This window comes from Scomber scombrus, chromosome 10, assembly GCF_963691925.1.
Source record: "Scomber scombrus chromosome 10, fScoSco1.1, whole genome shotgun sequence".
Lineage (NCBI taxonomy): Eukaryota > Metazoa > Chordata > Actinopteri > Scombriformes > Scombridae > Scomber > Scomber scombrus.
Window position 1 is genome coordinate 27,445,780 of NC_084979.1, and position 13,646 is coordinate 27,459,425.

Consider the following 13,646-nt stretch of genomic DNA (forward strand, 5'->3'; position numbering starts at 1 on the left):
TGAATGCCCTTATTGTTGTGTTAAATGTCTGTGTATTTGTGTGATGTTTCAACTTTTTCTGTAATGTTTTATGACTGCAGGAAAACATAATGAATCTATATAGAGAACACTATTACTTACCTGGGTGAACAAAGAAATATTAAAACATTCCATAATAAGAAATTCTTGACAGCACATTTTCTGGTAATCAAAGGCCTTCATCGAGTTTAATTTCTGGCAACTTGCAGCTCTTGTGTGCCTGTAAGTCCTTGTTTAACTCTTGTTGGAGGCATGCATCAGGTCCACTTGTACTGAAAACTTAAAACTTCAAAAGTAGAAAAAAAACCCAGACAAAAATGTTTAAACACAGTAACACAAACCTTCGCATGCCACTATTATCATCATTATTCATTCTGCTCTTCACTCCTCCATCAGCCTGAGGTTTTAAGTATTAAAACCGCAGGAAAACGTTCATGACAAACACTTTTCTGATAATTGCTGTGCTGCCAGAAACTGCCAGATGAAATGAAGGATGGAGGCAAACTTTAAAGGAATAGTTTGACATTTTTCAGAAATTGCTTTCTTGTTGAGACTTCGATGAGTTTTTCGATATTACTCACATGTCTGTTAAATATGAAGCTACAGCCAGTTTAGCTGTAGCCTAGCATAAAGACTGGAGCTAGCCTGGCTCTACCAGCACTTCTAGAGAATAATAATAAACATGCTACATCACCTTTTTTAAATCTGCAACAAATTGTGGTTTTAGTGGAGCCTTAGCTGCAGATGTGCTAGCTGTTTCTTAGCCCCAGTTTGTGCCTCATATCATGTTTACTGTTACATTTGAGTCACAATGCAAAGCACTCAATTTTATTATAAATATATAATATATACACCCCAGTTTTTGAAAAACTCAGGATATCGTTTAATTAAATGTACTGTCATGTATTCTGAAAGTATTTCCAGATTCCTCAAAGATTTCCAAACATCTGGATGTAAAAATATTCAGTCGGCTGCACAATTTTAAATATTTTTCATAGTGCTGTGCTTACACACACACACACACAGGTAAGCATCACAGCATTACATTACAATAACCAGACGCTACAATACAACACCAAAAATAACATTCAATAAATCAGAAAACCAAGAGAACAGAAGAGTATATATATATATATATATATATGTGTGTGTGATATGAAATATAATCCTTGGTATCACCAGAAGCAGATTATAGATATTCTGCATCTTTAAATTCCCCATTTCATGCATCGCTTGTCTAATCTACCAATCGAGGACAAAAGAAACCTTTTCATATGAAGCCAGTTTAGTAATCTGCCAATGCATTGACTTTCTCTGCCAAACATAATGACCTGGCCTTTTATGCAAAACTAACCCCAAAATACAAACATGTTATTGTGTATGAAAACATGAAATATGGCAAAGAAACATCAGTATATTCCTATCAATATCACTGATGATAAAGTTCTTAATTTTAAAGATAAAGGTATTTTATTTGCCACACGTACAGCTGTACAATATGGTTCCTATTATACAAATTTAGCAAAGAGAAGTCATTTCTGGCTACCATCTTTGTTTGGATTAGGGAAATGTGTAAAACAAATATTTATTTTCATGCAGCAATTGAAATATTTTTTAATCCAGATGGCCACGCTGGCAGTATGAGTCAGTGTGTCAGTCCAGACTGATCTATCTTAAGAGCTATTTGACAGACATCACATCACATCACATCACATTTGGTGCAAATATTCATATCTAAAGAGGTCAAAACTCCAGCATCACCTGTAGTTTAGTCTGTGGCCTTCATCAGGGTCGTCATGAAACATTATTACTACAAGTGTTGCTGGAGTTTTGATCTCTTTGAGCCAGAAATCATGACTCTGGATGAACTGTTGTAACTTTGGTGATGTTCTGACTTCAGCGGCGGCATCATCAGGTCAAAATTTAAAATGTGTCTAATACTTTGGAGTATTTCTGACCACAAAAGGCATCAGCCTCAGCTTTTGCTTTATGTTTAATGGTGATGTATAACACGCTAAACTATGATGGTTTCAGGTTCAGTTAAGCTAAGACAATCACCTGCTTTCTCCAGTTTAATATTTCTCATAAAGACATGAGTAACATCAATCTTCTCATGTAACGCCCCTCAAGAAAGCAAATAACCTCCATTTCCCAAAATGTCAAATTATTCCTTCAACTAACTGTACACTCAATACACACACACACACACATACAGAGACACACACGTGCGCTCAGTCAGTTTATTTAGAGCACCAGAGATTACACAGCACACGATGGTCCACTGTCACTCTCTTTGTTGCTGAGCAGGAGTTCAGATGTAATAAACAGGTGGGGCGAAGTAGGGCTGGGCGATACGGACAAAATCAAACATCACCAAAATATTATGTTTGTAGAGATGACTATTGGTGCTTTCCCAAAATATTGACACAATGAGAGTTTTGATAAATAATCACCAGTAATGTGAATATGATGAGTAAAGTGGGTTAAAGGCGAATAACAGAACAGCTGCAACAGCTCAGAAAATGACATCATTTTACTGTAATGAAGCCTTTAAAACCAGGAAAAGACAACACCTATCCAAAATGTTAACACGATATCTACTCTCACGTCACATCATGATATTGATATACTATTGATCTATTGCCCAGCTCTACAACTCGGGTGTTTGGAAAGTTACACTTGGCTGAACTGGTAGGAATATTGTAAATTCTGCGTCTTTGGCACAGCAGTGTTGCGTTAGGTGTAGAGTGTATAATTCATTGCATGGGTTCTTTCTTATTGTGTAAGTGTGTTTCGTGATAAGGTGGACACTGAAGATTATGTGTGGCACCAGGAGGCAGAATTTACGATCAACTACCGAAATAATCAAAACCACCAAAATGTTTAAATGTCGTGTCGCTGAGTGTAACCTCTGAAGCACCCTGCCTCCTCCTCCTCCTCCTCCTCCTCCTCACCTCTCAGCAATACTGAGCAAGAAAAATCACTGGATTTTTACTGCCGCTTTCTTTATTTGTCACCAACTCCACCTGACAGATGCAAGATTGTTTTTACAGATAGATATTTTTTAATTATACATTCATCTGATTTTTTTTGTTTCACCGTGCTGACTTTTTTTAACAAGCTCCAAAAAAGGTTGAATAAAGGGAAGTAGAGGGAGGGGAGGGGGGGGGGGGGGGGGGGTGCAGGAAAAGCTGACTCATCTGAAGGTTAAAGGAGTATGACGAGGGGAGAAAAAAAAAGAAAAGGAAAAAAAGCCTTTACCAGCTGTTAAGTTCTGTGTGTTTCTCTCTCCACACTTTGTTCACCCTTTAATGGGAGACTTTGTGCTTTTCTTAGGCGGACCTCGAGGGTTTAACATGTTAGAAGTCTGCTCCCGAAACCGTGCGCTCTTTAGGTTTAATTCATTATTCATGTGACGGACCGGCCGGAGGAGTTGTAAGCTTCTTTAAGTTTAATGGCTGGTTAGATTGACACATTCTTACAGCTACAGTTGCTCCCTTTTCTAGCCAGTGAGCAGATGGGGGGTAACTGTACAAGCATTGGTTAACAAATCCAGATTTATGTGAGTTTTTTCAGTTACAGACAGGACGCTCGCTGCAGCGGAAAAAAATATTGAACCAAAGACGATCAATGCTCCTTTAAAACAGCAGCGTCTCCTTTGCTGTGTCCATATTTATCTGATCATTAAATCTGATTGTCCACTGAGATTTAATATAACTCCTCAGAAGTGTAGAAGGCTGTAAAGATGTTCGTTGTGTCCAGTTTCTACGTCTGATATGGAGAGAGAGAGAGAGAGTGTGCGGTTATAGCCATTACAGATTTTAGCTGTTTGAAATCAAACCTTCACATCTGGAGAGAAGAAGATATTTGAGATATGCATTAAATGAAACGGGGAGAGGGGCTTTTAGTTTCAAAACTGTTCTTGCATGAGCAGCAGTCATATAAATGGCACAAAAGTGGAGATTTAAAAATATAGATAAATATATATATATTAATTTCTCTTTCAAGTCTGGAGGTTATTAAGAAAAGTTGTATAAGTGCTATTTCCTGATGCGATTTAATCATACATTTTAGCTTAATTGTGTCAGCATTTATTATTTGTGTTGACTTTTAGACACTGAAACATTCACTTCTTTTGTTCATTGACAAACAGCAGAGGACACTCGGAGAGAGAGAGAGAGGGAGGAGGAGGAGGGGAGGGGTAAATGTCAAGAAAGGTTATAACCAGCTAATCATTGTGAACTCTTCGTGCTTTCTGATTACTGCTAGTCCACTTGTTACGACTCCACTGCTTCTTCTTCTTCTTCTTCTTCTTCGGACTGAAGTCATGCTGCCTGAGGGGCTGGATCTGTACCTCTTGGATCACACACAAAGAGTTCAAGTCGAGAAAAAAAAAATCCTTGTTGTGATTTGTGGCCATTATATTTCACTATAGTATTTTTTTATTTTTTACTTTTTATTTTTTATATTTATATATATGGATTTATTTATGGTGCTTTTTATGATGTTTGTTCATAAGCCTTAATTTATTCAGTTGCCATCAATGACAAAATAAATTATGAAAAATGGAATATACTGATTCTGGTTTTTAATTTGGCACCTTTCACCACAGAGCTTGTCGTTCGTATATTTAACATGTCGTGAAAATGCACACATCATTGCAAGAAAAATGCTTATATTTCCAGAGACATTATTATTCATATTTTCTAAACATGCTCCTATGATTTATGTAAGTTTCCCCTTTAAAAAGAGAGTGATACTGATACTGATGATATTTGTTTTAGTCAACAAACCCCATGAGAAGACCAAAACCAATAATGTTTTAATCTGTCTCTCAATACTTTGACCTCCTCCGACCTCCCGTTCAATCCTACTGAAGATAGGTCATAAATATACAGTTTTATATTTTAAAAGAAGTATTATGTAAGTATTTCCCTCAACAGCTGGGCACTGTAGTTTGTTTGTTTGGGACTGTTTTCAGCTGCAGATTATCACACATTTGGGAATCCGGTGTAGAATTGCAACGATAAGTCGATTAATTGATTGAACTATTTTGATCATTAATTCATCATTTTGAGTCACATTTTTAATTAGAAAATGCTCAAACTCTCTGTTTCCAGCCTCTTAAATGTGGCTATGTTCTGATCCTTTTTGTGGACTAATAAAATGAGACATTTTAGGTTGAATATTCTGCTTTGTGAAATATTGATTGCTGTTTTTCACAATTTTCTGACATGCATGATTTTGATTAACTGATAATGAAAATAACCTAATCTCCTTATTTATATGGCAGCAGCAAGACGATGTTTGTAGGATTGACTCAAAGCAAACCACAGTGCCCATGTTAATAATTTATGTGTTTTTATTCATTTTTGGACAACAGTGTAGCTCTATGTCACAGAGGAATAGGCTACTCTATATATATTAAGGCTTTAGCAATACTTTTTAGGTTGCCATTTAGACCAAAAAGTTGGTTTGGGGAAGAAATACCAGTGTGATAATGGAATATGACCAATAAAGTCCTGTGTAAGTAACAGATCTTTGAATTTAAAGACTTATCAGATGCCAAAAATGTTACAAAAAGTAGGAATGTGTTGCTTGTTGAATATGTTTGGGTGTCAGATGCTGCTGTGTTGTTATTGTGGATGATCCCATGCATCTGAAAGCAGCCTTAAAAAGGGTCAGATCAGTTCTGGTCTTTTCACAGGGTGAATGTTGACTATTTCCAGGTTTGTCTTATTAGGCACTATTAACAACAACAATAATAATACTAATATCCATTCGCAGGGCTCTCCTACTACCGGAGCGCATTTATGACGAGAGATTAAAAATGATATATATTTACTATTCTTAATCAAATTTTAAAACTAACTATGTTGCTGTACAGTCACCAAACCACATGTGATTATAAATAGACAGCTTATTAAAATCCTACATACAGGGTGAAACGTAGGTCTGCTGCAGTTACAGTGTCAGTTCTGACTTTGTTCTAAAGGTAGTTTTCTCTTTAAAAAACAAGAGTATAGCTGCTGTACATTGGTCATCATCATCATCATCATCATCATCAGTGCTACACGACAGGAGCTGTAAACATTCTCAAGTATTCCCACTCACATCTAAAAACTGTGATTACTCATCCAAATCAAATATTATTAAGGCAACAAACTGTCAGACAAACAATTGGTGTAGCATGAGAGAGGGCCGCAAAGCCGGACAGCAGAGCAGCGTTTTGCTTTTATCTCAGATTACCACGAGTCATTTTGGGAATGGCAGCTGACAAACACAGCGCGGAGGAAGTGCGAGCCACTTATCCTGAACAATTTGACCTTTCCTGCAAGGAGGGAATAACTTAAAAATAGCGTGGCCTCAGCTTGGATCCGGAGACACATAAGCAACATAAGTGTAGTGTGTTGTTTTTTGAGGACGGACGGACGGCTGCAACGTTGGCGGCAAATGTCGTGTGTTGGAAAGTATGACCGCAGTCTAAGCGTGTTGTTTCTGTTCTTTTGGTTGGCGGAGAGGGGGGAGTCCAGGAGACAAAGGGCTTGGATACCAAACCCGATATGTCAGATACCATCCCGAGATGGCACATATGGTCCCGAGCAGCTTGTGAGACATGTCATGGAAGTAAACAGAGGTGCAGGCAAACATCCACACCCAAATAATCACTATGAGATTCAGAGCCACGTACAGAATGTTGAGCACCATCCTCGGCAGAGAAGACAGACTGGCCGTCTTTAGGGAGGCCATCGGTGCCGTCTCCTCCATGATGAAGAGAGCGGAGTAGGCCAGGATGAAGGAGTGCCCCGAGATGTCGTAGCCGTTCCAGTAGTGGCCGGCTCTCCTGCAGGTGGCTTTGGTAGCGATGCCCTCGACGGCCTCCGAAGTGTCAAGTGTAAAACAGGAGCCGGTTACATCCTCGATGTAGAAGAAGGTCTCGGTGCAGACGTACCAGACAGCGGTGGCCACCACCAGAGACAGCAGCCGCCGGCCGAGGAAGGACACGCTCCTGTTGAAGGAGGAGTTGGAGAGGAGGAGGAAGGGTGTCAGCAGCAGCAAGGTCCAACCCCAGGACAACTTGACAAAGTACCTGTAATCAGAAGAGTATGCATTATTCAAGCGTATTCATGCCTTTTTTATCAGCTTATCTTATCTTTCAGATATCAGGTCAATCTGTGCTGGAAGTGTTACTCAACAGTAGGAAGCACACAGGCTCTCTAATCAGTTTTTTAAACATCTGAATCAGCTGAAAAGAAAATGTGTTCCGCAAGAAAAAAAAAATGAGGCGAGGAAAATGAGAAAAGGATAATTGTGTTATCCAAAATCTACGCCCCTAAAGTCAAAGATAACAGTATTTTTCTTACAGAGAATATTTAAATAAACACCTGAAGTAGGACTGTGGATTATATTATCTAAGTTATCTTTTCAGAGCTATTCATGAAGGGAGTTTGTGGTAAATAACTCGATTTCTTTTGGTAAACATTTGCTTCATAGATGTAAAAACTTTTGCTGAATCACTGCTACTGCAACTCCAAGTGACATTTATGGGATAATACTTAAATACTCAGCTTACAGCAGCACAAGTAGAGGCGTGTGTCTCTAGTATACACCAGTATTACCTCAAGTTTTCTAATATTAGCCTCCAGCTCCCAGTACCTCCCTCTAAAATAGACTGACGCTGTCCTTACTAGAGGTGGGAATCACCAGACGCTCCACGATACAATATTATCACGATACTTCTGTCACGATACAATATTATTGCGATGTTAAATATATTACGATATGCTGCGATATATTGCAATTCATTACCTTTTGTCAACTGAAAATTATGTCCCCTAAGGAAAACTTTCTCCTGCACACTGACTGTCACCTCCGCTGACCTCACCAGAGAACAAACTAGAGCCCTCTAGTGGACTGAGAAAGCAATTGATTTTATTATTCTAGTACCAAAAACTTAAATTTTCATTTGCAACTTATATAATAAAATATAGATATTTGGTGTCTGTGCATCAATACAAAATTGCAAAAATATCGCAATACTATGCTTTATCGATTTGTTCCCCCACACTATGTAAATCCCAGGAACATTGCACACATGTATATAATCTCAGGAACTTCTGCATATTTATATATATATATATATATATATATATATATATATATATATATATATATATATATATATATATATATATATTTATTTATTTATATCATCACGTTCACCTTTATGCTGCTTCTTTTCCCCCACTATACTGCTTGTGTCAATATGAATTTCTCCAAAGGGGATCAATAAAGAAACATGTTATCATATTATCATATCTTATACCAGACTAAGTCAAGCTGTAGCAGCAACTGTTAAGAAAAGGGTGTATTTTTATTACTTATGTTTAATATTTAAATTGTTACAGGAACAATATGTCACCTATAAATTTGACTGATAGCAACCTTTGGTACTACTTTATAATACTTGTTAGAGAACATCAAACATAAAGACATTCCTGGTAGATTACTTATAAGCCTTTAAACTCATTAATTCATTACCCAACCTGGATTTACTTTATTATATTTCATTGTCAAGCTGGTACCTGAAGCACTGTGTACCACACCCAAACCGACACAGCCACTTTACTTTTTTTTTCTCCATCTAAATGCCACATAACAACTAATGTTAGATATTTAAACACATTTTTCCTCTGACCAATGATAAGTTTAATTCTTAAATAATAAAATACACCTTTTCTCATCAGTTTCTGCTACAGCTTGACTTGATATGAGATTAGCAGAAGCTTTTAAAGGCTAATACCTGCAAAAATCAGTTAATAATACTGTTTTACCTATTAATCTGTGCCAAAGGGCTGCACTGTTGCACAAAAACTAATAAAACCTTAAATGTTTTGTTTTAGTCGCAGTGGTTTGAGCCTTCAGGGCCACCTTACATGACTTAAATTATTCACTAATTCAGTTTAAAACGTATTAAATAGACAATAAATGCTAAATCGCCAAATGAATATAACATTTTATTTAATTAAAGGTCCTTTCTCAATGTATAAAAATGCATTTGAGGCTTTAAATGTTTGTATTTTAATTTTGACAGCACAGCTTCTTTAGCTTTGACTTAAATCTCTTCATTTAACAACAACTCCTGATTGTATTTTTAATCTTTCTTTCATCAAAAATCACCTGACAGTCAGTGACAGATGTGTTTATGAGCTTTGGACCTCAGCTACCAGCTAACAACATGCTAAGTTAGCACAGCTGGAGGCTACTTACACGTTCAACGCATTTCTGCTGCTGCTGAAATATGACGGCGGGATGACTTGCAGTTGTTTCAGGACTGATCCAGAGACTGAAATGAGTAAAAATATCCAGGGAAAGTTTTGTCTGACGGCTGGTATCCTCCAAAGTGTCACCAGCTTGTCCACAATGACATCTACTCCTGCCATGTTGACGTCTTCTTCTTCTTGCTCTTCTTCTTCTTCTTCTTGTTAGTGGTGGTTGGCATACAAAATGTGTTATACCGCCACCTAGTGGATTTATACCAGCGGTGTCAAACTCATTTAACATATAGCTAGTTTAACAAGGGATTAAGTGGTTTTATTTTTATTTTATTTTGAGGAATTGACTGTTGTTTTGTTTTGTTTGTTTGTTTTTTTAAACAATTTTTACTTTTTACATTTTTTTATATTTTAATATATTATTGTTGTATGCATCTTTTGTTATGTGTTACTGTTGTGTGTTAGGAGAGCAGCAAAGTAAGAATTTCATTGCATTGTCTGAATCTCCGTGTTTTTACCATGCATATGACAATACACTTCTTTATCTTTATCTTATGTTTTATTTTGTAGTCTTTCAGGTATTAGGAGGAAAGACCTGATTTGTAGAAGCTGAAAAAGGATGAATGAATGCATGACACCAAATGTGGTTTAACCAAGTGATTGTTTATTAAAGGATTAGGGCTTAGGTTAGGTTTTATTATTTTATTCTGCCCAACCCTCAGCAGAGCTCAGTAATTATCACCTGGAGCTTAAATCAAAAGCAAAACTTTAAATGGTCTGTGATAATGAAGACAAATCAAATTTTATCCGCTATTCAGATCAGTTTTAATTCATTTTGCATTATTCATTGATGTTTTTATTTTGTTTTCTTTTTCTTTTCTTTTTAAACTATCATTTCAGTTAGCTATCACTATTTCAGTTAACACAATTATCTTTTCACTGTAAGTGTTAGTCTGTTAGTTTTCGTTAACTATAATAAGCCAGTAAAACCATTGCATAATAATGTACAAATAATATATTTATTATAACTTTATTATAATAACCATCTATTTACAAAACAGATGAACAGCCTGATATGTCTTAAGAAAAATGGGTGAAATTTCAACAATATTATTTTTCAGAAGATGCTGATTGACAACATTTTGCACAATGTTTAGTACATGCATATGTATATATTTTTTAAATATGATCACAATATGTATTCTTTCTTCTTTTTTAAAGAATTGTATTCTGGTCAGGGTGGAAAGAAATTGGAAAAGCTTTTCTGCAATTTTCATACATTGTAAAGTTATCCACTGGGTCGGTTCTGGTCCACTAAGGGTTCCAATGGGGCTATATATCTGACACACCTGACTTAAAATAAATGCTCCATTGACTAAATAAAAGATTTATATTCCCTTCTCACCTATTTCCTATTCTGCTATAAAGTCTCTTATTTCAGGTGTTTGAGAAAGCCAAAGAACTTCTTTAAACAACTGCTGCATATTCTCTGTACCTTCAACTATCAGGCTCCTTTCCTGTGAAACCATCTTGGAGGCAGAAACCCTCTCTACATTTTGGAATAGGCTGAAAACTTTCCTTTTTGATAAAGTTTATAGTTAGGATGATGGAATGAGCTAATATTCTGTGAAAAAAATTCTCAGATTAAAGTGTAAATTTGCAAGAAAAAAAGTTGGATATTCTCAGGCAGTATAAAGTCGTAAATTTGCAAAAAAAAAAGTTGGGTATTCTCCGATATTATAAAGTCACAAATTTGCGAAAAAAAGTCACTCTCTGAATAGACATAGGCCCAGTTTATGAACGGTTAATATCATTAATATCTACAGCGCCTCACAGTGGCTTGGTGAGGGAGTGCAGTCACTGTCATTCACAAGAGTTATGATGCGTTCTACCTTCTTCTACTATTCTACATTCTAAAATATTTGTTTTTGCCTATTTGTCTCGTTCATGTAAATAACAGGCATTGTACTGAAAACTTTATGATTTGGGATTAAATTAATGTTTGATGATAATGATTTTACAGCTTTCAGGGGAGCTCGATCCTCTCTTTATGGGAGCTCAGCTCCCATTGGCTCTCATGTAACCCTGTACATATCTATTACTGTTATTGTTATCACTGTTGTTGCTGTCCTTCTTTGTGTGTCCATCCCTCTTTCTCTTTCTACCCAACCGGTCAAGTCAGATGGCCGCTCACCTATAGGGCCCGGTTCTGCTCGAGGTTTCTTTGTTGCTAAGTGCTTACTCATGGGGGATTGTTGGTTCTCTGTAAATTAGAAAGTATGGTCTAGACCGGCTCTATGTGAAAAGTGCCTTGAGATAACTTCTGTTGTGATTTGGCGCTATATAAACAAAACTGACTTGACTTGACTTCTCCAGAAACTCCGACAACACCCAGAAATGTACAATTATGCCAGTTGTCTTGGATTTTCTTTCTACGTCAGCAGTGCAGTAAATTACCGTTGCCGAAAAGGCCAAAAACTTCGCCTGATCCTTACAAAAACAAAACTCAGCATACTTCCAGACTGATTTGCCCTCCTTAGCTTCTTGTCTTACGTCATAACATTTCTTACCTACTTCCCTGATTATTCGTGCCTCCCTTACACTCTTTGGACATTTAGCCTCCCACGCTGCGTTGTTTCCTTTGCAAAGAAGACACCCTGGATCTTTATCCTTCAACGTCATTCTCTCCGCATTTACCACATATGGCAAAATCACTCCATCATACAAACAAACTACGACAAAACTGAACAATTATTGTACTGCAAACGTTCGGGAACACTCTGACTTACTGGGTACGACATGTGGTCAAAGAACACTGACAACCAAGTACTGCAAATCAAAGTGAAGCATAACAGATTTGGTCTCATACTTTTCATCAACTCCTTCGTCAAACCTCTTTATTCTACAAACTGTCCGTCACCCCTTCACACTCTTTTCATCTCCTTGCATCCACCCTGCGTGAGACTCCATCAACACCTTTTATTGGAGCATACTTGCTGAGTAAAAAACATGCCAACTCATGAATCTGGCTCTATGTTTGGTGTTGTGGTCATGCCGCAGAATACATTTGAGATCAATCAAACACCTGATGGCTTAAGAAAAGTCTAAACTGCAACAAGGACTGCTGATGATATGTATTTATGTTGTGGTGATTTGTCCTTAACATGAAAATAGAATATTTAAAAAATAAGAAGAAAGATAAATCCTAAGGAATTAATCTTTTGCAGGGAAAAAGCCCATTGTCCAGGCAAGCATGATGTTTCTTTCAGTTTGTTTTGACCATTTTCTGCAAGCAAACAGACAAAGAACAATGCCATCTGCTGCCTCTCTTGCCCTGGTAAAAAACCATATACCCTTCATGGTGCCTGCTAGTCCTATACTATAATAAATAAACATCTAAAGTGCCTACATTTTTGCACAGTACTATATAAACAGTATTTTCACAGTATGGTATTGCCACTTTAGTAAAGCAACGATCTGAATACTTAATCCACCACTGAATAAAACACTATTGTTATTCTTGTACTTATTTTAGCTGTTATATTAACATTTCACGGCTGAAAAAACGTAATAAATACTGAATTCTCTCTGCTTTTACCCACAGCTGTTAGTCCTTCTAGACCACACTACACTGTTACCTGCCTTCTCACCAAATCTCTCCCTGTCAGTGATATATTTACTGCCACTGACCTTTTTCACAGCAGGCTTATTTACCCCATAGCAGGAAAAGCACAGGTGGAACTGATTGCATTAACGTTGGATGCCTCACTGGTATTATATATGTTATTAATTCCATATGTGCTTTTCAAACGCTTTGACGCGTCAAAACATGTCTCCTATGAAAAAGGTCTATTGGTTAAAACGTGTCATACATTTTAAAAATAATATATTTGTATAATTGTTTGGATTTAGATACATTTAAAGCCATCCTCAACTCATGTGTTTTTCTTCTTGTTGCTTCATTTGAATGGTTGAGCTTCAATGTGCAGAATGACATCTTGTGTCCAGCTTTTCCATATTCACAGATTCTGGATTTTTAATGATATTATTCAAGTAATTATTCAAAAAGATATATGGCGAACTCTCTTCTTCATCTTCTTTTTCTATGAAATGGAAGGGTCTTATGACTTTTAAACAGATATATGTGACAAACTGAAATGTTGGCACACCGTGACTTATGCAGGCAATTTATGCTGGGCCCTTCTTCAGTGTTCTTGTCGCTAGGCTAAACAGTTAGACTATTTTCTACATAAATCATGTCGTGTCACATTTGAATTCAGAAACATGTAAATTTCTGTCTTGTGGTTGTTCTCTTTGTAGTCTGTGCCATCCATGACCCATCACCCCATTTAC

At 36.8% G+C, this 13,646-nt stretch overlaps 1 protein-coding gene across 2 annotated transcripts; it reads right to left on the reverse strand.

Moving 5' to 3' along the window:
• Positions 1–3,018: 3,018 nt before the first annotated feature.
• On the reverse strand, positions 3,019–9,461 carry fitm2 (fat storage inducing transmembrane protein 2). 2 transcript variants are annotated; one of them, XR_009925583.1, is made up of 3 exons: positions 9,289–9,461; positions 3,548–7,108; positions 3,019–3,515 (listed from the first exon to the last, which is right to left on the reverse strand). XR_009925583.1 is itself a non-coding variant. In XM_062427240.1 (2 exons), the coding sequence occupies exons 1-2, from the start codon at positions 9,459–9,461 to the stop codon at positions 6,502–6,504; spliced, it is 780 nt and encodes a 259-aa protein (XP_062283224.1). In that variant the 3' UTR covers positions 3,019–6,501. The 2 variants fall into 2 exon arrangements, 1 of the variants encoding a protein (XP_062283224.1); XM_062427240.1 differs by having other exon boundaries at positions 3,019–7,108.
• Between the last annotated feature and the right edge of the window lie 4,185 nt (positions 9,462–13,646).

Bases quoted from the DNA above. Each gene is read 5' to 3' on its own strand.
- fitm2 (XM_062427240.1), bottom strand. From the start codon at position 9,461: ATGGCAGGAGTAGATGTCATTGTGGACAAGCTGGTGACACTTTGGAGG. The intron at 7,109-9,288 runs GTAAGTAGCCTC...TTCTGATTACAG, and splicing joins AGCAGAAATGCGTTGAACGT to GTACTTTGTCAAGTTGTCCT.